Source organism: Sus scrofa, chromosome 7, assembly GCF_054392235.1.
Source record: "Sus scrofa isolate SSC_HxYL_T2T_F1_AM1 chromosome 7, Sscrofa_HxYL_maternal_Yorkshire_Landrace_v2.0, whole genome shotgun sequence".
Taxonomy (NCBI): domain Eukaryota; kingdom Metazoa; phylum Chordata; class Mammalia; order Artiodactyla; family Suidae; genus Sus; species Sus scrofa.
Window position 1 is genome coordinate 19,471,761 of NC_139389.1, and position 25,447 is coordinate 19,497,207.

The 25,447-nt window shown below is 42.8% G+C and overlaps 1 protein-coding gene across 12 annotated transcripts in view; it reads right to left on the reverse strand.

Annotated features, from left to right (window-relative positions):
• KIAA0319 overlaps positions 1–25,447 on the reverse strand; it is a 103,127-nt gene that overhangs the window by 43,808 nt on the left and 33,872 nt on the right. For 7 of the 12 annotated variants that reach the window (XR_014809741.1, XR_014809742.1, XM_005665630.4 and 4 more), the window contains 7 exons: positions 24,524–24,683; positions 11,630–12,384; positions 7,933–8,125; positions 4,995–5,093; positions 3,076–3,173; positions 2,113–2,200; positions 780–872 (listed from right to left, as the gene is read on the reverse strand). Coding sequence is in view for 8 of the 12 variants with exons in the window: in XM_005665630.4 (XP_005665687.3) it covers positions 780–872; positions 2,113–2,200; positions 3,076–3,173; positions 4,995–5,093; positions 7,933–8,125; positions 11,630–12,384; positions 24,524–24,578 (1,381 nt within the window). In the remaining 4 variants the exon portion in view is untranslated. Of the gene's footprint in view, positions 1–779; positions 873–2,112; positions 2,201–3,075; positions 3,174–4,994; positions 5,094–7,932; positions 8,126–11,629; positions 12,385–24,354; positions 24,684–25,447 lie in introns of all 12 variants that reach the window. The other 5 variants (XR_014809743.1, XM_084967576.1, XR_014809744.1 and 2 more) reach the window with 3 other exon arrangements.

Genomic DNA, 25,447 nt, shown 5'->3' on the forward strand with positions numbered 1-25,447 from the left:
AATAGCTCCGATTAGTCCCCAGCTTGGGAACGTCCATATGCCACGGTGTGGCCCTAAAAAGACCAAAAAAAAAAAAAAAAAAAAAAAGAGGGAGACATGGATATTTACATTGGAATAGATGCAAATGACTGTATCAGTATGATTTCTGTATATTTGCAGACTTGCAAAAAGGAGCCTCATTGTTGACAGACAGGGACTGGCCTCCCAACAACCAAGGCAACCGTTCACTCCACAGGATTTGGTCTTAGCTTTGTGATTCAATGGACATAAATGCAAATACCGGTTACACTGGTGTTGTTGAACATATTTTGAACAGTATCAAACACAGGGTATGTTTCCATCTATTTTCCCGTGCCTGGACCCACGCAGTAATGCTGCGACCCTTTCCACCTACATGCTGAGAGAAAGAATCAACTCTGAATTGAACGAAAAAAACACTAGCTGCCCTCACAGAAGCCAACTCTTCCAATATCTCTTCAAAGTGATTTCCAACTGCTCATCATGTATACTACATCAAAAGGGGATTCTTTAATAATTATGTTAATGAAGCACCTAGACCCGAAAGACTTTTTCATAGACAAATGAGACATAACTGAAGGGAAACTGAGTTTGAGGCAGAGAAGCTGTGCCAAAGGAACTGAAGAACTTTAAGATGCACACGGAGGAGGAGGACTCGTCTAACTGCGTGTTAGCCCCTAAGTCCTTTCAGCCTCGACAGACCACTCGTTACACCTCAGAGAACATGGGGCACAGCCCCTGAGGTGAGGCGGGATACCCACGGCTGCCGTCAATGAAGGCCGAGGTCAACGGCAGAGTAAGTTCTTGTCTCTCCGGAGAAACAACTGCCCTGGGAGGCAGGTTGACTCTTGCGGCTGTGACAGAAAAAAGGACACAGAGTGAACCCATGTTGTGTACATATATATCATCCCCCAAAGAAACCCTCTGATTTTCAAAAATTGATTAGTAATATCCTGTCAGGAAGGCCTATAGGCCTCAACCATGGAAAGTACTTTTAATGTTCTGGAACCTTCCTATAAATTTTGGGAGCCTGTCTACAGGGTTAGATTTTTGTACAAAAGGCCAAGCTCGAGGAACACGTGTCATAACAAACCAGGACTTCGTCCCAGAATCTGAGCGGTAATCGCAGACAAGGAGGGATCACTAATTATTAACAGAGTACAGTCCCAGCTCCAATGATTGGCTGGATCTTGAATCTTTGACTGAACCCTACGGCCTCCAGCACCACATTTAGCTCTAAGAATAGCCAGGCATGGGGTTCCCTGGTGGAGCAGTGGGTTAAGGATCTGGGCTTGTCACTGCAGTGGCTCAGGTCATAGGTTCAATCCCTGGCCCAAGAACTTCTGCATGCTGTGAGTGCAGCCAGAATAGCCAGGTAGAATGTGCAGCCCATGAGGTACAAGCTGGAGGTGGGGTTGGCACAGAGCTGACCCCCTCCATCATGCAGACCATGCCCACAGCCCAGAGGAGGGGTTGGCAGAGGTTCAAGATCAGCATAGAGTCCATGCACTGAGCTGGCACTGTTACCACTGGGGAAAAGGGCCAGCGTTTCTCTTTTACACAGGTGCCCTGAACTATGGGCTAGTGGTGGTCTGAAAGGACCCGTGGGCTTTAAAGTTGCTCAATTAGATGCATTTGAAAACCCCCTTTGCCTAAGGTCAAGGTGAGTCATGGGGAACAGGTAGAAAAGTGAGTGCAGCAAATGTCAGACAGAGGAAAGTAAGGCGCAGGTGGCTTGGCACCGCCTAAGAACAGCAAGCAATAATCTTGCCAGCTTAAACAGCAAAGTCAAGCGAGTACTAAGAATCATGCAGAAAGCAGAAACATGGGGGGGTGGGGGGATGTGCTGGGGTTGTGGGACGGAAATCCTATAAAACTGGATTGTGATGATCATTGTACAACTATAAATGTAATAAATTCATTGAGTAATTTAAAAAAAGAAAGCAGAAAGGAAAAAAAAACACATACTCTTTGCATGTTTTCTCTATGGTGGAGCCCAATGTCAAACTAAAAAATATGTTAACCATATTATTTAGGCACCAAAAATTGAGATAAACTTGTAGAGCAGGAGGCTGTCCTCTGACACAGACTTACCTGGCTTAACGGTGACATTTACAAATCCTTCTCCAAAGCCATTTTCACTAGAAACTGCTACTTTGAAGGCATAATGTCCTAGTGACAACTGCAACATAAAGAAAAGTCACTGGTAAACACACAAAAGAAACAATGGGTCCACTGCCTAGAACATCTTTAAACATTTCAGAAGCCGTTCTCTTGAGTCAGCGTGGAGAAGGCGCTCTGTGGACACACTGCCACATGTTTGAAGCCTACACACTCGAACACTAAGGTCACCCAGGAAGGCTTTTAGCTGAGTTACAGATGTTCACGGGCCTTATGGAGGCATCCGTGAGACAGAGCAGCCAAGGGCAGCAGTACTCAAATTTGCGTGTATGGGAATCATGTACTTTTGTCAAGTAGATCCGGTGGATCAGCAGTCTGGGGTCTGGGTACCAGACTTTGAGAAACAGCGCTCAGTGACATGGAGGTGATGCTAATCTGGGGTGCACCGGCAGCTGGGCAGTCTCGGAAATGGAAGACAACACAATCATGTGTGGGCATGATTATCTAAGACGAGGGCGTGCTTCTTCTTAGGAGGGCTTACCTCTTGGAGCAGTATTTGGTAGTCAAACCATTTGTGAATGGGAATGGAGTTGTTAGCAACCCTAGAAATGTGCCTGACTAAGAATCAGAGAGCTCTCTTTGCAAAGGGAGCAAGCGTTGGAGCCCAGGCTTTAATCTCACTACAGACACCCATATCAGCCTGGCAACCAGCTTCTCTTCCCCGGGGACTGACATGCCAGGTCAGTCAAATAAAGAAACGCTACCGAAAATCCCTTTATTTAAATCTGTCTGTTTACCCACATGCTTGAAACTTGATTCATTTATATCCTTCTTAAAATCTTAATCATAAGAGAGACTTCTGGGCTCAACAGCTAAGAAGGTGCTACCTGAATTCTAAGGTATGTTGTCAGTTACAACCTGTCTCCAGTTACGTACATGAGAGACATTAAGCGTTTCCATGTGTCTTTGTTTTATTTCACCTTGGTAGTCTTCTGGGTGGCTTATTAAACTCCATTCATAGTTGTAAGTTGTTTCTGTGAACACAAAAGAAATGTAAGTAGTTATAAATTCTTAGAGGTCACCATAATCTGGGCAGAGGGAAGAAAATGACAGTCTTCAATCTAATTTAGAAACTAATTTAGATATACTGAGGCTCAGTTATCATCCAAGTAAGGAATAACAAGCTTTCTATATCTTCTTAATGTAAATTTTCTTTTTTAATTATAGGAACATACAACTTATAAAATTTTAGAAAATGTACAAAAAATTTTTTTTAAAAACTGCCCTAATTTCATTGTTAGCATTTGATGACTTTCCTTCCAGACCACTGCATCTACTATACATATAAATTTTAACACAGTGTAATCGACTGTACTTTTTCTCCTTTTAATAAAAGGCAAGACGATTTCAATTCATTTCTTCTGTCTTAAGGGTTTATAGAAGGACACAAAAAGAGATTAAATGTCTTTATATTAAGCTGTCTGCCACTGAGGAGTACTAGTGATTAAAGTATGAGGGACAAAACACAAATGACAAATGTCATCTATATTAAATTTTGATCCATTTATGATAGGGAAAATGAATAGGGAACTAATTAATATTTATGAGAAATAGTCAAACACCTTAAGAATGAAAATACTTTAAGAAATAAAAAATAGAGTTGCTATATGATCCAGCAATCCCACTCCTGGGCATATATCCAGACGAAACTATAATTCAAAGAAATATATGCATCCCTAAGATCATAGCAGCACTATTCACAATAGCCAAGACATGGAAACAACTAAATATTCATCAATGAATGAATGGATAAAGAAGGTGTGGTACATATATATAATGGAGTACTACTCAGCCATAAAGAAGAATGAAATAACGCCATTTGCAGCAACATGGATGGACCTAGAGATTATTACACTAAGTGGAGTAAGTCAGTAAAGGACAAATGCCATATGATGTCACTTATATGTGGAATCTAAAATATGACTTCAGTGAATTTATCTGCAAAACAGAAACAGACTCACAGACATAGAGAACAGACTTGTGGTTGCCAAGGGGAGGAAGGAGGGTGGGAAAGTGATGGATTGGGAGTTTGGGATTAGCAGAAGCACACTATCATATATAGGATGAATAAACAACAAGGTCCAACTGTATACCACAGGGAACTATACTCAATAAACTGTGATAAACTATAATGGAAGAGAATATAAAGGAGAATGTATATATATATGTATAACGGAATCACTTTGCTGTACAGTAGAAATGAACACAATATTGTAAATCACCTACATGTCAATAAAATATAATTTTAAAAGAAAGAATACATTTGACAGGTCACAGGAATAGGTCAAATGTGCGCTCAGTAGCAGAGTGCTGAACTGGCAAAGAAAGAGCATTTTAAAAAAACATGTCTGAACAGCTGGGGTGAGGATCCCGAGAACCTCAGAGCTGTGTTATCACGAAATATCTGCAAACAAACCTTTGTGTACATGCTACCTTCCTTACCTGACAGTGGACTCTTTCCAGGCTCTGTGGGTCATTACAAGCCAAAGGCTGGTATGTATAAACCTCTCTTGTTCTAAGATATCACTCTGCTTTGCACCATCAGAAACAAATGACTTTCTATCCTGACCAATTATAGGAAACGTGTCATATTTAATTTCCTATCCCCTCACTCCATTTTAAACGTTTCAACTTTGATGCTGATGATCATCAAAGCCTCTGGAGTGACATCCGCTCCAGAGCGACATTCACAATGTTCTGAAAATGAATCAATGTTGTAACTAACTAGTCAAGACCCTTTAAGGACATGCCAGCGAAAAGCCTCTACTGGTCCCAGAGCAAAGTCCAGTTCTCACCTGCAGGGGGCACTGGCACAACAGAAGCCTTCAGTTCAACTTCGTTTTCCGGTAAAGTTATTATTAGGTTATCGCCAGCAGACACCATGAGTTCTTTCACTAAAGGTTAATTAGAAATAGTACGTCTCATTATGTACTTTCATGTTATATTACTGCCCTGTAATATATTTGTTTTTGTTCTTAGCATCCATAAAATAAAATAACACACTTTTGCAATAGTTCTTTATGCAACTTTATCTAGGACACTTTGTCTCTCTGGCAAGTAACAACTATACCCTGTATTATGCTGCAGGGTTGATCTGGTACATTTAAAACTGTCTATGTGAGTAGGCACTGTGGAGAAAATAATGTTTCAGATTGAGCAAAGTGCCGGTGACAAGAGTTGTGTGAAACAGGTGGGGTACTGTGGATTGGGTCTATTTTCTCTCTTGCTACCAGCTTTGCTTGACTCCCTGGTATGTGCTATTTTCAGTCATAAAGAGATGGAGTGTTGTCATAAGTGTTTCTGTATCATTAGTCACACATCACTCAGTCTTTCTGATAGTAACCGCATGAATTACCGCAATGGCCTTGCCCCTGGAAACTTTTTGAGGAAAAAAACAGTCAATTTCAATATAAAAAGGTGATTTTAACTCAAGCAGGAGGAACATTCACTCTCAGTAAAACCACTCATCCACTAAATCGGCATTCAGAATAATGCTCGTTTCCTTGCTCTAAAAATACCTTCAATTGGCTTGACTCAACTGGACTTTATTTCTCTTAAAAAAAATACAATTGAGATATGTCAAGATACCACATAGAGAAGAACAAAGACTAAGAAAAAAAAATCTGAGTGCTTTCTAGAGGTCCCAACTGCTTGGAGATGCTCATTTAAATCCACTTCTCTCCTCTCAGTCTACACTCAGCCCCTCAAGTGCCTTCCTAGACCAGCTGCAGCGGCTTCGCTGTCCTCTCTGGCTCCTCTTTCCTGTCACTTTCACTGACTCTTTGTAAGAAAAATGAGCAATTATGGACCTAGAAAGGACATGAGACCAAACCCATCACTTCACAGATGAAGAAACTGAGCCCTACAAAGGTAATGCAAGTTGTTCGAGACTATGTGGATCACGTGCCATAAATCCACCAACATTTAACTAATTCAAATGTATTTATCTCAATAGCCACTTATTTACCAGATTAAACTGTGCCAGGCACTTTTCCAAGGGCTTTAAAATGATCCATTAACTTTATCCTCTAACAGTCTATGCAACAGGTGCCGTTAGAACCCAAGGATGCTAATTCCTAGGCAGTCTCCCTTTCAGTATACTACACAGCTTCTCCTCCACCATTATCCTTCTCTCTACTGAAGCTCAGGATCAAATAACCAAGGAAGAGAGGGTGATCATCAAAGTATATGACCCACAAAAAGGCTCAGGCCACATGACAAAATCTCTAACTTCTTTAGTAGTAAATCCGATGGGAGCTTTTCCGTCCTCCTGTAACAAACACATGGCCCGCTCATCACTTCTTCCAACATGGAACCCTCTCCTCTCTCCTTCCCTCCGTCCATGCTCTCCTTTCTCTCCTTCCTCTTTGTCACGGCCACTCGGGCAGCTCCTTCTGCTCTTCAAGCTCCTGATGTAATGCCACCTCCAAAGTTCCCACCCTCAGGCCTCTCCCCAGCTCACCCCCACACTCTCCCTGGAGGGCCTTCAACTATCACCTCCGCACTGATGACACCTCTGCCTTTATCTTCAGCCCAACTGCTCCTCTAATTCTCAGTCCCATGCGTTCATCTTAGAGTCCTTTTCGCTTTCATCCTGACCGCCAGCCACTTATCAAATCCTAATAGTTCTGCCCTTTTAATATGTCTCAAATCTGGTTCCTTCTCTCCATCCTTGCAACCACTCACTACAGTTTTCTAATGCATCCTCTTGCTTCTAGTCAGCTCCATACCCTTGTCTTGATACCAATCCGATCACTTCACTTTCCTACTTAAAATCATTCAGGGATTCTCTCCACCCATCCAACAAAACACAAGTTCCTTAGCAAAAAACACAGGATCCTTCAAGACACTGTCTGCTCACCACTCCAGACCCAACCTTGCCATTTCCATTCCATTTACGTGATCAGTTCCAGCCACAACGAACTCCTTAAAGCTCTTCCTGAAATGCCCTGTGAACCTTGTCCCTCTGTTCCTGTGCATAGGCAATGAAGGAGGTGATGGGTGCGGCATGCCAAGCATGGTGCCTGGCACTGGGCAAGTGCTCAGTAAATATCATTATCATTATTGCTATCGCACATGTCGCTCTCTCAACCTGAACAGCAGGCCAACCCCACTTCAGCTGGCTCATCTGTCCTAGCTTTATCACCTCTGGAAAACCTTCTGCGGCTCTTCCGAGGGGATCAGGCGGGTTGTCCCCTCTCAGCTCCCTCAGCAGCCTCTCACAGCACCTACTGTACTGCATCAAACCATCTATTTATCTGTCTTGCCCCGGGCTATAGAAGTCATGGAGGGAAAAGACAATATCTATTCATCTTATTTGTTCATTTGTTTGTTTTTTGTCTTTTGGGGGCTGCACTACAGCATATGAAGTTCAGGCTAGGGGTCAAATCGGAGCTGCAGCTGCCAGCCTACACCACAGCCACGGCAATGCCAGATCTGAGCCATGTCTGCGACCCACACCACAGCTCATGGCAATGCTGGATCCTTAACCCATTGAGCGGGACCAGGGATCGAACCCACATCCTCATGGATACTAGTTGGATTCGTTACTGCCGAGCCCTAATGGGAACACCTCTATTCATCTTTTTATTCCCAGCACCTTGCGACATTTTGGGCACAGGACAGCTGCTCAACAATGTGCTTGGAGAGAACAGGTCAATTTTCAGAGCTGTCACTACTAGATTCTACAGCGTGTCTTCAGTCTGCTTCCTCCAATTGTATTTTTAAAGTTACCTGCCCTGGGAGCCGTGGGAGTAGATGCTGGTTGCTCAGATAGGGGGGACTCAGTGGGAACAGTGCTGGCGGGAAGAGTTGAAATGCTATGCTCTGGGCTCCACGGCATGACTGTGGAAACTGGGCTTTCCTCCATGGTGGCCGGGCTGAACTCCAGGCTGGCTAGAGGAGGACTACGGGAAGGCATTAGAACCTAGGAGATCACAAGGATAAATTGTTATGGGAAAGAAAAAGAAAGAAAGAAGAGGTTGAACTCTTCAAGCCAACACCTGTCATTGACGATTTTCCTAAATTAGATTCAGTAGCATTTGAAACACCATGTCTAATACCGCAAATCACTGGAACTCTAGACCACCTCTTTCAAATATTCTCTGCTATCTACTAAAAATGTCAGGCAACTCTGGGTTGGACAATTGTTAGGGGCAAACACACACACACACACACACACACACGGGAGGTATTCAAGAGAAAAAGAGAGGAGTTCCTGTAGTGGCTCAGTGGTCAATGAATCTGACCAGGAACCATGAGGTTGCGGTTCGATCCCTGGCCTCGCTCAGTGAGTTAAGGATCTGGCATTGCCGTGAGCTGTGCTGTAGGTCGAAGACATGGCTCAGATCCTGTGTTGCTGTGGCTCTGGCGTAGGCAGGTCGCTACAGCTCCGATTAGACCCCTAGCCTGGGAACCTCCATATGCCATGGGTGTGGCCCTGGAAAAAGACAAAAAGACAAAAAAAAAAAAAAAAAAAAGATAAAAGGAGAGAAAATACTTACAGCAGCCACTGAACTAATCAGCAAGGCAATAACTGAAGGAAATCCGATAATTCAACAATGAGCAGGCTTCTAGAATAAATGATCTGCATTCATTCCACTCATTATACATAAAGTATAACTTAAAGTTATGGTTATAGAGTTAGCCAACTTAAAGTTCTAAATATTATGTGCCGGGGGAAAAGTCTCAGAACATGATAATCAATGACCCAAAGGGGAAAGAAAAGCTGTAACTCAAATATTAAGTGGAGGTGGGGCGCATGGTGTTCAGTGAAAACACAGCTGCTCTTTTCTGCAGTTCACTTAGCCACACAAAAGAAGGTAAAACGTGTTAATAATTGGTGATACGGGGAGAGAACACGGTTCATCTTTGCTACTTTATTTTTTTTAATTGAAAGCTTTAAATATTTTAAGACAATTACAAGGACGGAAAAATATGAAAACTTTGAAAAGGACAGAAAAATACATGGGAGCAGAAAAAAAAAAACTTCTGATAATCTCACCACTTAAAAAATGTTGAGGAATCTTTAATAGTTGAGACTATAACATAGAGTCAATCCAATGCAGCTTTCTTCATTATTCTAACTTAAGTACTGATATCCTTTTTTTTTGATTTTTTGCCTTTTCTAGGGTTGCACCCATGGCATATGGAGGTTCCCAGGCTAGGGGTCCAACTGGAGCTGTAGCCACTGGCCTACACCAGAGCCACAGCAACGAGGGATCCAAGCTGAGTCTGCGACCTACACCACAGCTCATGGCAACGCTGGATCTTTAACCCACTGAGCAAGTCCAGGGATCGAACCTGAAACCTCATGGTTCCTAGTGGATTCGTTAACCACTGCGCCACGATGGGAACTCCATACTGATATCTTAAATAGTATTTTCCTTTTGAAAAAACCCTTAATCGGTTTGAGTCCCTTTACATTCTAAGTGCCCTCTCGTACCTTGAGATACAAGTTTATCCCATGACCTTTCCTTCTGTCACTTTGCTGCCAGCTGCATTCAGCTTCCCCTGATCCACACACTCACTACATACTCCTCAGGTCCCAGCATTTCCCAAATGAGCCGCCTCTGAGCTCCCAACCACTCTCCTCACCATGCAGCTTCCTTGTCTACCTCCCTGACCCCCTGCTGGTAGCCCTTGAACCTTCCCTCAGCTTTGGGTATGTCTGTTCTCTCCACAATGCCCATTCTTCCCACCTGTGTTTTTCATGGAACTTTCTAGAGAGCTTATGTCTCTCCTTAGCATCTTGTTCCTTCTCTCCAACTGAGTCACGTCCCTGGTGAGTTTCTAGCAACCTCAGAACCCACTGGGTCTTGAAGAAGCTGGGGGAGGGTTCAGACTATGTCACCCCTAAATATGACCCTTTGGCATGCTGATTATTTTGAATGAAAGGTGCTTGAGGAACAGCCAGGGCGAGAAGGACACCCTGACCCTCTCTTGTCCCCTGAAAGCACGAGGTAGATTCCCATGTCAAAGAAACCCTTCCTTTCAAGGATTATGCACAACCTAGCGGAGCCCCCCGAAAATTTAATTGTGACTTTATATTTTAGTGGAAAATAAAACACTGTGACAGGTGGATAGAAGGCAAGCGTACCACCGGAGGAAAGAAATTTAGGGCTGAGGCACCTCTATAAACAAATCTTGTGTTAAAACAACAGCCCCAAAATAGAGTGGCTTAAGCTAAGCCCCCAGAACAAGACTTAATTACGGTTTCAGCTCTCCCAGAAATGGAATCTTAAACCAGTCACCCAGGAATAATTGTAAGGTCATCTGCTGGATAAACGCCCTTAAAGAAAAGTAACCTTGCAATAACCTACCCACTTTTCTTGCCTTGTTCCCCTTCCCTTCTGCCTATAAACGTCTTTCACCTTGTAAAGCTCCTTGGAGCTCCCTTCTGTCTGCTGGGTGGGATGCTGCCTGATTTGAATCTATTTTTGCTCAAAAAAAACTCTTTTTTTTTTTTTTTTTGTTTTTGTTTTGTCTTTTCTAGGGCCACTCCCGCGGCATATGGAGGTTCCCAGGCTAGGGGTCTAATCGGAGCTGTAGCCACTGGCCTACACCACAGCCACAGCAACTCGGGATCCAAGCCACATCTTCGACCTACACCACAGCTCAGGGCAACGCCGGTCATTAACCCACTGAGCAAGGCCAGGGATTGAACCTGCAACCTTATGGTTCCTAGTCGGATTCGTTAATCACTGCACCACGACGGGAACTCCCTCTTTCAAATGTTAATATGCTTCAGCTTATTTTTTTTAACAGATATTTATCTTTAACAGACACTATGTCACCAATTTACTAGCCTAACCCCCTTCTTCTTGTCAATTCTTCACAAATGTATTGTTTCTTTGTTTAAAAGATATAAAAGCTTCCTGTTTCAGTCGCTTCTCACATTTTTATGGGATCTCCTATTCATATAAAAATAAGTATTTTTCTCCTGCTCATCTATCTTATGTCAATGTAATTATTACCCTCACCAAAGAACCTAGAAGGGAAGAAGACCCTTTTTTTTTTTTTTTTCCTGCTCCTACAAAAATTTCCACAAGAGGTTTGCAAAGCCTCTGGCTATATGTGCTATGTCTATGGACTGGCTCCAGAAACTTCTACAAACTCTTCATTCTCCCTGGATACCAGTAGAGGCATCTTTAGGGAGAAATGCTAAACCATCATTCAGTGTCTAACTTGTGATGGCAGAGGAACTAGTTCTTTTCAACAGTCTGGTCATGAAAACATAAGAGGGGAACAAGACGCTTTGTTTGCTGGGAAGCTCTGAGAGACATCTTTGTTGCCAACGCCTTATCAGGTGCGCTTAAAAGGAACCTTCGTGGGACCTGAGTCCTGATGAGGGCCTGGCTCCAAAAGTGCGCTCAGCTCCTGCCCCCCACCCCCACCCCCTCCCCGCCCCGCCCCCACCGGCCGCACCCACCTCTCTCGCAGAGCCCTTGCTGGGTGGCTCCTGGAGCTGAAAAGTCTCTTTCTCCAGCTCCTCTCCCGAAGCTGGAGCAGTGACCAAGGGAAGCAACAAGCTTCTCTCCGGGGAGTGTTTAGGGGCCGGGGTCCACGCCGACGCATTCAGTTTATGGAGCTCCGGGTCCTCCTGCTGCTTCTCCGCTGATGCTGCTGGGCCATCCCCAGCGGAGGAGTTGAAACCTCCCTCGCTGCCACCACCAGGCAGCAAGCCCCAGTCGGTGTACTCGGCGCTCCCTCGGGGCTCCTGCTTACTGCTGGGCTGGAAGAGGTTCTGATCCAGCTCCCTGTAGTCATCCGAGTACTCAGACATCTCCTCCAGGCCCCGATCTTGGCCCAGAAAGGGCAGGTCCTTTCTGATATCTTCAGGCAAGTCCCCCCAGATTCCCGACGGGGAGCCCCTGTTCAGCAGCACCTCGCCCGGGTCCAGCAGCTGCGCGGGCCTCTGGGCTGGCCTGAGCACGAAGGTCAGGTAGGACCTGATGGAGCCCATCTGCTTGGGCTGGCAGTTCTCTTTGTGTGGGCAGCTCACCAGGTAGCAGCGGCCCTCAAACCACCAGGCCAGGTCACAGCTGGCCAGGTCACAGCAGGCGGAGGTGCAGTCCACCACTGGGGTGGTCTGAGGGACCCGCATGATTTTGTTGGTTTCCAAGTTGGGAGAAATGATGGCATTGGAGTAAGTCCTCCCCTCACTGCACTGCATACAGGCACACGCTGCAAATGACACATTCTCCAATAAGGAAGCGAGGCAGGTCACCTCAGGCAAGCAAATACACCACCAGCATCTCCTATAGAAAGTCTACTGCTTTATCTTACAGCCTGTCCATTGACACCCCATTGGATAATCTGTCCCCCATCCCTCTGGCCCCACCCTCCACCCACACAGATTCTTCCACCTGTCTCCACTTCCATCCTCTCTCTTTACAGAATGTTACTCCACTCGGCAAACAGAGGCATTCCTTTCCACGTGTGTACTGCCTTTACACACTGTTTATAATATTTTGCTCCTCACTCCAAATCCAGTTTTATAAAAGTTTACTTTAGGAACAATGTCATATTGTTGCTATTGTTAACTGAATTTTTGTTGTTGTTGTTGTCTTTTTAGGGCCACACCTGCGGCATATGGAGGTTCCCAGGCTAGGGGCTGAATCGGACCTGTAGCCACTCGCCTACGCCACAGCCACAGCAATGCCAGATCTGAGCCTCATCTGGGAACTACACCACATCTCATGGCAACATCAGATCCTTAACCCACCGAGCGAGGCCAGGGATTGAACCTGTGTCCTCTTGGATGCTAGTCAGATTTGTTTCTGCTAAACTCCTTAACTGAATTTTTAAAAGTCTTACAGGTTACTCTGATGAGAGGGACATTCTGATGACAGAGAAATAGAAAAGGAGAGAAAAACTTGTCCTAAATATAAATCTATAAAAACTAGCTTCAGAGTTCCCTTGTGACACCACACTGGGTTAATAATCTGGCACTGCCACTGCAGCACTCTGGGTCTCTGCTATGGTATGAGTTTGATCCCTGGCCTGGGAGTTTTCACATGCCATAGGTGTGGCCATAAAAGAAAAACTAGCTTTAATTAAATGCTAAATGATGAACTACAAATATTTCTAGTTGGGCACTAGAGTTGTGCTGTGTAAGTGTTATCTGTGACACAATGGGGCAGGGCCACAAACTCTGTGACCAGTCCGTGACAGAACAACAGAAACTGAGGCTTTTAGAAAGCTCTGTAGCGATTTGTCATTCCCTGACATCCAAAGACAAAATCACTTTTCTCCTTTTTTGTTTCTTGTGTAAAACAAAGAAGGTCGCCCACCGTCCAGTTCTACAAGGATTAAGTCATTACCCACTACAGTACACCCGGAAAAGAATTCAGGATGAAAAACAGGATGAGGCACTCTCTCCTTTGGAAAAACAAGCCCCTTAGATAGTTAGATGCATATCTCAGGAAGAATTTTAATAAGCCCAGATTCTTCCATCTTCCCATACACAGGAAAGCACTAAAATCATTAACTGAGATATCTGGTCCTTAGGATGAGCGGTAATCTTTCACCACGATCTATGCTGACTATATGTATTCCCCAGCAAAAAACTGTATGTACACCAGCTTCTCCCCTACCTCTCGAGAGCAGTTCCCTTAGAGCTACTAAGAGGCTGCTTCCAAGGCTGTAGTCCTCAGGAAGGTCTCCGAATAAAGCTGAAACCCATAACTCTTCCACTGGGCATTTTTCTTTCAGTAGGTAATTTTCACCTATATTTTACCAAAGAATCAGTCTGTAGTGGACTGGAAATAAAAACAAATTGGTCCCTCACCACATATAGTTTGAGAGGCACTATGCTGCTGAACTCAGAACAGCAAAGGATCTCTTTCCTAGTAAGGGCTTATCACTGATCATTCTCTTAATGAGTGGTACTTTTTTCATAGTGACAGAGAGTACTTCTAACTAGAGGTAAGAGATGGTTAAATATAGTATAAGAATCATCTTTTTTTTTTCTTTTCTATGGCTGCTCCCATGGCATAAGGAAGCTCCTGGGCCAAGGACTGAATCTGAGCCACAGTTGCAACCTATGCCACAGCTGCAGCAATGCCTGATCCTTAACCCACTGCACAGGCTGGGGATCAAACCCATGCTTCCACAGAGACAAGCCAGATCATTAACCTGCTGTGCCACAGCAGGAATTCCAAAAAATTTTACTTTTTTTAACTTTTACGACATCATCATTATACATTTTTAAGAATCATTCAAGGTCAAACATTGACTCCATAGGAAAGTATAATTGGTCTGATTCAATAAAAATTATATATAATAGATACACATCTTTCCCAAAGAATAAGCTGGCAACAAATGAACTGAACTGTTCAACTGAAATGAAATTTTCTCAATCCTTCACAGTGTGGAAACAAGGGCTCTATATGGTCTCTGAACTTCTTTCTCGATTTAGCTGTGAACCTAAAATCACTCGAAAAATAAAAGTTTATGAATTAAAAAAAAAAATTTTCTCAATCCAAATCTACTTTTAAAAAATCACCTTAGTAGCTTTAGGCTTTAATTTTCTAAAGAAAATCTTAATCTCACTATACGGAGAAGAGAAAAAATAAATTCTTTCAAACATAACAAAACAGAATTTCTAATTAAGGTCAAGAGATAAAGAAACGTGGAGAGATGGAATTAAGATGGCAGAGTAGAAGGACTGCAGCTCACCAAAATTACAACCAACTGCTGAACAACCTTCACCCAAATAGACTGCAAACTATCACAAAAGATATCCTACTCCACAAGACAAAGAGGAGGCCACACATCAAGACAGGAGGAGGGTCGATTATAAGATATAAGCAACTCTATGCCTGCTGGGTGGGCAGCCCACAGACTGGAAAGTAACTGTATCACAGAGACGCACCTACAGGGGTGAGAGTTCTGAGCCCCTCGTCAGGTGCCCATGCCTGGGGATCTGGCATTGGGAGGAGGAGCCCCTAGAACATTTGGCATTGAAGGCCAATGGGGCTTGTGTGCAGGAGCTCCATGGTACTGGGCAAAGCGGAGACCACAGTCTTGAAAGGCGCATACTGGGATTCCTGTGCACCGGGTCCCAGGGCAAAGCAGAGTCTCCATAGGAATCTGAGTCAGAACTGAGTGCAGTTCTTGGAGGATCTTCTAGGAAAACAGGGGGTGTCTGTGGCTCATTGTGGGAGAAGGACATTGGAGGAAAAGGTCTCGGGAATAATCATCAGTGTGTGCTCCTCTAGAGCTGGGTATTTTTGGAAAAATCTGGCCCCACTCATCAGTGCTGAGATGTCCCAGGCCAGACAATAATCCAGGTTGGATCAAAGCTCCACCCTTCAGTAAACAGGCTGCCTAAAGAGCCCCCAGGCACCCAGCTGCATCTAATATTTCTTATGCAGAGACAAAGCCCCACCCACCAGAGGGATAAGAATCAGCTCCACCTACCAGTGAGCAGGCACAAGTCCCTCCCATCAGGAAGCCTACAGCAAGCCCCTGTATCAACTTCAGTCACAAGGGGGACAGACATCAGAAGCAAGAGAGGCTACAACTGTATTGTCTGGAAAAAGACCACACCAAAAATCTATACATAATGAAAAGACAGAGGGTTATGACTCAGATAAGGGAGCAAGGAAAAAAACCCAGAAAAACAGCTAAGTGATCTGGAGATTATCAGTCTCCAGGGAAAAGACTTTAGATTGATGATGCTGAAGATGATGCAAGACATTGGAAATAAACTAGAAGCAAAGATTGATAATTTACAGGAAACATTAAGCAAAGAAATGCAAGATTTAAGGATTAAGCAAGCAGAGAGGCAAAATACAATAATTGAAATGAAAAAATTCATTAGAAGCAACCAACAGCAGAATGCAGGAAGCAGAAGAACAAATAAGCAAGGTGGAGACAGACTAGTAGAAATCACTGATGCAGAACAGAAAAGAGAAAAAAGATTGAAAAGAAATGAAGATAGTCTAAGTGAACTCTGGGACAATGTTAAATGCACCAACATCCATATTATAGGGGTGCCAAAAGGAGAAGAGAGAGAGAAAGGGATAGAAAAAATATTCAAAGAGATAATAACCAAAAACTACCCTAACATGGGAAAGGAACCACTCACTCAAATCCAGGAAGGACAACAAGTACCATATAAAATAAACCCAAGGAGGAACACCCTGAGACACATATTAATCAAACTGACCAAAATTAAAGACAAAGAGAAAACACTGAAAGCAGTTAGGGAAAAGAAACAACATACAAGGACCCTGAGAAGGTTATCAGCAGATTTTTCAGCAGAAACTGCAAGCCAGAAGGGAGTAGCATGATACACCTAAGTCATGAAAGGAAAAAACCTCCAAACAAGATTACTCTATCAGCAAGGCTCTCATTCAGATTTGAAGGAGAAATCAAAAGCTCTACAGATAAGCAAAAACTAAGAGAATTCAGCAACACTAAACCAGCTTTACAACAAATACTAAAGGAACTTCTCTAGGTGGAAAAGAAAAGACCACAACTAGAAACAAAAATATTACAAATGACAAGGCTCACCAGCAAAGGCATACATATAGTAGAGGTAGAAAATCATCCATACACAAATATGCTACCAATATCAGAAACTGTGGAGTTCCCGTCGTGGCGCAGTGGTTATCGAATCCGACTAGGAACCATGGGGTTGCGGGTTCGGTCCCTGCCCTTGCTCAGTGGGTTAACGATCTGGCGTTGCCGTGAGCTGTGGTGTAGGTTGCAGACGCAGCTTGGATCCCGTGTTGCTATGGCTCTGGCGTAGGCCGGTGGCTACAGCTCCGGTTGGACCCCTAGCCTGGGAACCTCCATATGCTGTGGGAGTGGCCCAAGAAATAGCAAAAAAAAAATCAGAAACTGTGAGAAGAGGAGGGTACAAATGCAGGACACTGGAGATACACTTGCAATTAAGAGACCAACAACTTAAAACAAAATTGTATATATATAGACTCCTATATCAAAACTTCAGGGTAACTGTGATCCAAAAATCTACAGTAGATACACACACAAATAAGAAAAATCAACTCAAATACAATACCAAAAATACTCATCAAATCACAAGAGGAGAGAGTAAGAGAAGGGAAGAAAAAAGAGCAACAAAAACAAATCTAAAACAGTTAATAAAATGGCAATAAGAACATACATATCAATAATTACCTTAAATGTAAATAGACTAAATGTCCCAACCAAAAGGCATAGACTGGCTGAATGTATACGAAAACAAGACACATATATGTGCTGTCTTCAAGAGACCTATTTCACTTCTAGGGACACATACAAATTTAAAGTGAGAGGATGGAAGAAAATATTCCATGCAAATGGGAATGAAAAGAAAGCTGGAATAGCAATATTCATATCAGACAAAATAGACCTTAAAATAAAGAATATTAGAGACAAAGAAGGACATTACATAATGATCAAAGGATCAATCCAAGAAGAACATGTAACAATTGTAAATATATATGAACCCAACATAAAAGCACCTCAATATATAAGGCAACTGCTAACAACCTTAAAAGAAGAAATTGACATTTACACAATAATAGCAGGGGACTTTAACACCCCACTTACAGCAATGGACAGATCATCCAGAATCAACAAGGAAACACAGGCTGTAAATGAAGCATTAGACCAGGTGGACTTAATGGATATTTACAGGACATTCCATTTTATAAGCAGCAGAATACACATTCTTCTCAAGTGCACAGTGAACATTCTCTAGGATTGATCACATTCTGGGCCACAAATCAAGCTTCAGTAACTTTAAGAAAATTGAAATCATATCTAGCATCTTTTCTGACCACAATGCTATATGACTAGAAATCAACAACAAGAAAAAAACTGTTAAAAACACAAACATGTGGAGACTAAACAACATGCTACTAAACAACCAGTGGATCACTGAAGAAATCAAAGAGGAAATTAAAAAATACCTAGAAGTAAATGATAACAAAGATAGCACACTCCAAAACCTATGGGATGCAGCAAAAGCAGTTTTAAGAGGGAGGTTTATAGCAATACAAGCCTACCTCAGAAAACAAGAAAAAGCTCAAATAAAAAACTTAACTTTACATCTAAAGCAACTAGAGAGAGAAGAACAGACAAGACCTAAAGTTAGCAGAAGGAAAGATATCATAAAGATCAGAGCAGAAATCAATGAAATAGAAACGAAGAAAACCATAGAAAAGATCAATGAAACGAAAAGCTGGTTCTTTGAAAAGATCAACAAAATTGATAAACCCTTAGCCAGACCCATTAAGAAAAAAGAGAGAGGACCCAAATCAATAAAATTAGAAATGAAAAAGGAGAAGTTACAATGGACATCACAGAAATACAAAGGATCATAAGAGACTACTACAAGCAACTATATACCAATAAAATGGAAAACCTAGAAGAAATGGACAAATTCTTAGAGACATACAATCTGCCAAAACTAAACCATGAAGAAATAGAAAAGATGAATGGACCAATCAGAAGTACTGAAACTGAAAATGATTAAAAAACTTCCAACAAACTAAAGTCCAGGACCAGACAGCTTCACAGGTGAACATTTAGAAAAGTGCTAATGCCTATTTTTTTAAAACTCTTCCAAAAAATCACAGAGGAGGGAACATTCCCAAACTCATTCTATGAGGCCACATTACCCTGATATGAAAACCAGACAAAGATACTACAAAAAAAAAAAAAGAAGAAAGAAAGAAAATTACAGGGCAATTTCACTGATGAACATAGATGCAAAAATCCTCAACAAAATACTATGAAACTGAATCCAGCAATACATTAAAGGAATTGTACATCATGATCAAGTGGGATTTATCCCAGGGATGCAAGGATTCTTCAATATCCACAAATCAATCAGTGTTATACACCACATTAACAAACTGAAGAATAAAAACCATGTGATCCTCTCAATAGATGGAGAAAAAACTTTTGACAAAATCCAACACCCATTTCTGATAAAAACCCTCTAAAAGGTGGGCATAGAGGGAACCTACCTCAATATGACAAACCCACAGCTAACATCATTCTCAATGGTGAAAAGCTGAAAGAATTCCCCTGAGATCGGGAACAAGACAAAGATGTCTGCTCTCATTCAACATAGTTTTGGAAGTCCTACCATGGCAAACAGAGAAGAAAAAGAAATAAAAGGAATCCAAATTGGAAAGGAAGAGGTAAAATATCACTTGGATTGGAAAAATCAATACTATCAATATGACTATACTACCCAAGGCAATCTACAGATTCAGTGCAATCCCTATCAAATTACCACAGAACTAGAACAAAAAAAATTTTTTTGGCTTTTTGCCATTTTTAGGACTGCTCCCGCAGCATTTGGAAGTTCCCAGGCTAGGAGTCTAATTGGAGCTGTAGCCACCGGCCTACGCCAGAGCCACAGCAACATGGGATCTGACCGTGTCTGCAACCTACACCATGGCTAACAGCAACACCAGATCCTTAACCCACTGATCAAGGCCAGGGATCGAACCCCCAAACCTCATGGTTCCTAGTCGGATTTGTTAACCACTGAGCCACGATGGGAACTCCTAGAACAAAATATTTTAAAGTTTGTTTGGAAGCACAAAAAAACCAGAATAGCCAAAGGCCTCCTGAGGAAAAAAAAAATGGAGCTGGGGGAATTGGGCTCCCTGACTTCAGACTATACTACAAAACTACAGTTATCAAAACCACATGGTACTGGCACAAAGACAGAAATATAGATCAGTGGAACAGGATAGAAAGCCCAGAATTAAACTCATGCACCTACAGTCAACAAATCTATGATGAAGAGGCAAGAATATACAATGGAGAAAAGAGTCACTTCAATAAATAGTGCTGGGAAAAGTGGACAGCTACATGTAAAAGAACAAAATTAGAACATTTCCTAATACCATACACAAAAATAAACTCAAAATGGATTAAGTAGCAAAACATAAGACCGGATACTATAAAACTTTTAGAGGAAAACACAGGCCAAACACTCTCTGACATACCACAGCAACGTCTTCTCAGACCCACCTCCTAGAGTAATGACAATAAAAACAAAATTAGGGAGTTCCCGTCGTGGCGCAGTGGTTAACGAATCCGACTAGGAACCATGAGGTTGCGGGTTCCATCCCTGCCCTTGCTCAGTGGGTTAACGATCCGGCGTTGCCGTGAGCTGTGGTGTAGGTTGCAGACACAGCTCGGATCCCGCGTTGCTGTGGCTCTGGCGTAGGCCAGTGGCTACAGCTCCGATTCAACCCCTAGCCTGGGAACCTCCATATGCCGCGGGAGCGGCCCAAGAAATAGCAACAACAACAACAACAACAACAAAAAGACAAAAAACAAAAACAAAACAAAATTAAACAAATGAGACTCGATTAAACTTAAAAGTTTCTGCACAGCAGGAGTTCCCATCGTGGCGCAGTGGTTAATGAATCTGACTAGGAACCAAGAGGTTTCGGGTTCGGTCCCTGCCCTTGCTCATTGGGTTAACAATCGGGCGTTGCCGTGGCGTAGGTTGCAGACTCGACTCATCCCGCGTTGCTGTGGCTCTGGCGTAGGCTGGCAGCTGCAGCTCTGATTCGACCCCTAGCCTGGGAACCTCCATATGCCGTGGGAGCGGCCCAAGAAATAGCAAAAAGACAAAAAAAAAAAAAAGTTTCTGCACAGCAAAGGAAACCCTAAACAAAACAAAAAGACAACACATGGAATGGGAGAAAATCTTTGCAAATGAATTGACTGACAAGGGATTAATCTCCAAAATTTATGAACACTACCTGCAGCTCCATACCAAAAAAACAAATAACCCTATCTAAAAATGGGCAGAAGATCTAAACAGACATTTCTCCATAGAAGACATATGGATGGCCAAAAAACACATGAAAAGATGTTCAACATCACTAATTATTCGAGAAATGCAAATCAAAACCACTGTGAGATACCACCTTACACTGGCCAGAATGGCTGTCATCAAAAAGTCTACAAACAGTAAATGCTGGAGAGGGTGTGGAGAAAAGGGAACCCTACTACACCGTTGGTAGGGATATAATTTGGTGTAACCACTGTGGAAAACAGTATGGAGATTCCTCAGAAAGCTAAAAATAGAACTACCATTTGTTCCAGCAATCCCACTCCTGGACATCGATCCATGGCTTGAAAAGACACATGTACTCTGATGTTCATTGCAGCACTATTTGCAAGGCCAAGACAGAGGAGTGGATCAAGAAGATGTGGTACATATACACAATAGAATATTACTCGGCCATTAAAAGGAACGAAATACCAGCATTTTTAGCAACATGGATGGACCTAGAAATTATCATGCTAAGTGAAGTCATACAATGAGACACCAGCATCAAAAGCTATCACTGACATGTGGAACCTGAAAAAAGGACAAAATGAACTTCTTTGTAGAACAGATACTGACTCACAGACTTTGAAAAATTTATGTTTTCCAAAGGAGACAGTTTGGGGGGGTGGGGGGATGCGCTGAGGTTATGCGATGGAAACCCTATAAAATTGGATTGTGATGATCATTGTACAACTATAAATGTAATAAACTCATTGAGTTAAAAAAAGAGAGATAAGGAAAAGTATAAAATAGGTAGGCAGCCTTCACTCCCAACTCTGCTCTCAAATTATTGCCTTTATTTATAAAGATACCACTACATCCCTGCATAGCCTTTAAACCAAGACCCAAGCTAGACATTTCTTTCAAACACAAAGGACAGGATATGCTTTATTTCCCTTGAAAATACTGATGGACAATATGACTCATAAAAACTATCATGTTTCATTTCTGGCTTTGGCCACTAGAAGCTTAAAAACCAACTTGTAAAACTGTGTCACAGAAAATGACTGTGTGGCGAAAAGGCTGTGATCCTGGAACAAGGAAATTGTTACTGGTGGGAGATTAGCTTAGCAGTAGCCCTTCAACACCAAGCTTAAAGTGGTTTTCCAACAAACTGGAGGTGGAGATCCCTATATACCTCTGGGACAGATCATCCTTTTATTGTGCAAAAAATCACCTAAATTGGCTGTTTAGAGATACATACCCTAAGCAGAGATTTGAATGCTAAGTAAAGAAGTTTGAAAAGGTGGGATTCCCAACAATTAAACTGTTCTTCCTTGGGCTATAATTACTTTAAAATCTATTAGACTCACTCAAGAAAGTTCTTGAGGAGCCCAGAGAACACTCGCATGTTTGTCCCTCTACAAATTCCCAACCCAATCCATGAACCCAGTCGTAGGTGGGGAATCAGACATGACTTACTAGGCACCACCAAAACTCTAATCAGACTTACAGTCTAGAAGGCTGATCCCTATCCCCGGCAATGAGGTGCCTGGGAGACCAGTTAAACAATTTGTTATGGGATGTTTCTTTTTTTCTTTTTCTTTTCTTTCTTTCTTTCTTTCTTTTTTTTTTTTTTTTTTTTTTTTTTTTGTCTTTTTAGGGCTGCACTCGCAGCATATGGAGGTTCCCAGGCTAGGGGTCTAATTGGAGCTGTAGCTGCCAGCCTACACCACAGCAATGCCAGATCTGAGCTGCGTCTGCAACCTACACCACAGCTCACGGCAACGCCAGATCCTTAACCGACTGAGCAAGGCCAGGGATCGAACCCTAAACCTCATGGTTCCTAGTTGGATTCTTTCCCGCTGCGCCTCGAAAGTCATGGGATGTTTCTTTACAACTTCCCTCTCCCCCCACCCAAACCACTACCCACATTCCTAAGGATGTCGCCCCTCCCAACCCTTGAATACTGACTTAGCCCAAGAACAAACCTGTGCTAAAAATAGAAACTACTCCTTTCCATAAAACAAACTGCTCCCTAAGCCACAGGGAGTTTTCTCACAGTGCTCCTGGCCAGCCTGCTGGTCAATAAAACCCACTTGAAGTTTTGGCACTCTGACCTCCTGCCTCTTTGATTTTCCTCTCTAACACATGGTAGGCACTGCATGATTGTTGACACATCAATAAAATCATTGATTAGCATCTTGGCAGAGGCAAAGAGGATAGACAGGATAGACAGAAGAGACAGGAAAACTCTATCATTACTGGGGTTCAGTAACTCAGGAATTTTGAATTAAGGAACATCTCACAAGAAAAAAAGACAAAAAGCAGCGGAAGAGTGGGGATTTGAGAGGAAAAAAGAATCTTCAAACATTAATGACAGAAGATTTTCCAGAGTACAGAGTGCACTAACCATAGAACACAGGAACTGTCAGGCATACTGGGCGGTGGTGAGTTTAATCAGATGAATGGATGGCGTGGGGAGAGGACCCTACGGGGACGTTCCCAACGGTAGCATTTTCCAAAGTGGCCCTGGTATAAAACTGCGCTTGCAAATATTTAGATGTTTCAGAATCCTGAGCCACACCCATTGGAAGTGCTGATTCAGCAGGTCTGGATGGGGCTTAGGAAACCACATTTTAACAAGGCTCACTCTTGAGTAAACCTCAGGATGGTTTTACCACACTTTGGTAAACCCTGGATATAACTAGTTTTTCTGGCCAAATCTCCACCCTCTCAGTCTTTGCTAAGTTCAAAGGGGCGTGGCTGGCCTTGGCTGGCCTCAATGAGGCATGGATCACCAGAGTTGACGCTCGCTCACCCGAGACTTTAAGCCGAGGGTGTGTCCAGAGTAAACAAGCAGACTACATGAAAATAAACAGTAATGATTAAAAGAGAGTCTGTTGTTTGCTTTCCAAAAAGATCTACTCTGCAATTCTTTTAAACAAACACATGAAGTTTCCCTAGTATACATGAAGGGTGATTTTATTTTCCCAAAAGTAGTTGTGATAAAAATGTACGTGGGGAAGTTCCTGTTGTGGCGCAACAGAAACGAATCTGACTAGTCTCTGTGAGGCTGTGAGTTTGATCCCCGGCTTCACTCAGTGGGTTGGGAATCCGGCATTGTTGTGAGCTGTGGTGTAGATCGCAGATGGGGCTTGTATCCTGCATTGCTATGGCTGTGGCGTAGGCTGGCAGTTGCAGCTCCAATTGGATCTCTGGCCTGGAAACTTCCATATGCCATGGGTGTGGCCCTAAAAAGCAAAGCAAAAAAAAAGGTCTATGGAGAGTTATGTCCACATCCTTGTGAAGGCAGCATTTATGTAAATATTTGAAATTCTTCTGTTTCAGAAATTTTCTACTCCCACCCCCCCAAAATGCAATACCTGTTTCCAGAAGCTACTTATGCATGCTGTCTGCCTTTTATATGTGAAATACGTCTGTCGGAAAGCAAACACACAGCATCTTCATTTCCTCAGGTTGATCTGAGTTGCTTAAACCAAAGACAGGAAGCTCAAGCGTGACACTGGTGTCTCCAGGGTAACATTTTCATACCTGTAAAGGTCACCAGTAGCAGCAATGAAGAGAGCACACCTGTGGGGGGCGCCATTCTTCCTCACACAGTGGGTGGGGGTAGGCTTCTGAGATGGCCCTGCGTAGCCTTTGGTGCGGGCTTCCTTTGCTGTTTCTTAGGAGCCAGATTTGGCCTCAAGAACTTCAAAGGGAAAACAGAAAAAGAGAGAGGAAGGAAGAAAAGAACAGGTAAAAGCAGAAACATACAGTTATTTCCATCATTTATTCACGGCAATGGGACGCCTGTCTTGTTAACACTCCCAGGGCCATAGTGGGGTTCAGGGCAGGACACCCCAAATTGTGCCACTTTGGCATGTGAATTATTTCAAGCTCAAAACAATCAAGGTCCAAAGGACTCAGAAACACTGACCTTCCCTCTAAGAGCCTAATTTAGCTAGAGGACCTTTTCTGGGAAGGGAGTTATCACCGAAAGTAAATAGAGTATAACATTAACCAGCGGTGCAGACAGAAGGACACATCAAAAATCTGTTAAAATTCCTCTCTGTGCTCCACGGTCTCTGTATGACACAGCAAACGCTTGTTCACCAGACATCTGCTCCTTTCCATCTTCCTGTGAATTGTCTTCCTTCCCCGTGAAGTTCCAGACCCTACCTCCTTCTCTTTAGCCCAGGAGGACATACATGCCTTGTTTTACTCGACTCTCATTTTACCTGGAATCTCTCACATTATGTGGATTTCCTTTATGTATGTAATTAAATTCAGTTTTTCTCTGGTTGATCTGCCATATGTCATTTTAATTATCTGACCCGTCAAAAGTACCAAGAGGGGAAGGGGGAAATTTTCCCCTCCCTAACAACCGTATCTCAGGCAGACCATCCATTCAGACTTTGTTCAAATGACAAGTACAGTTCCTAAGAAAAGAGAAAGGATTTCTCATGCTTTCTC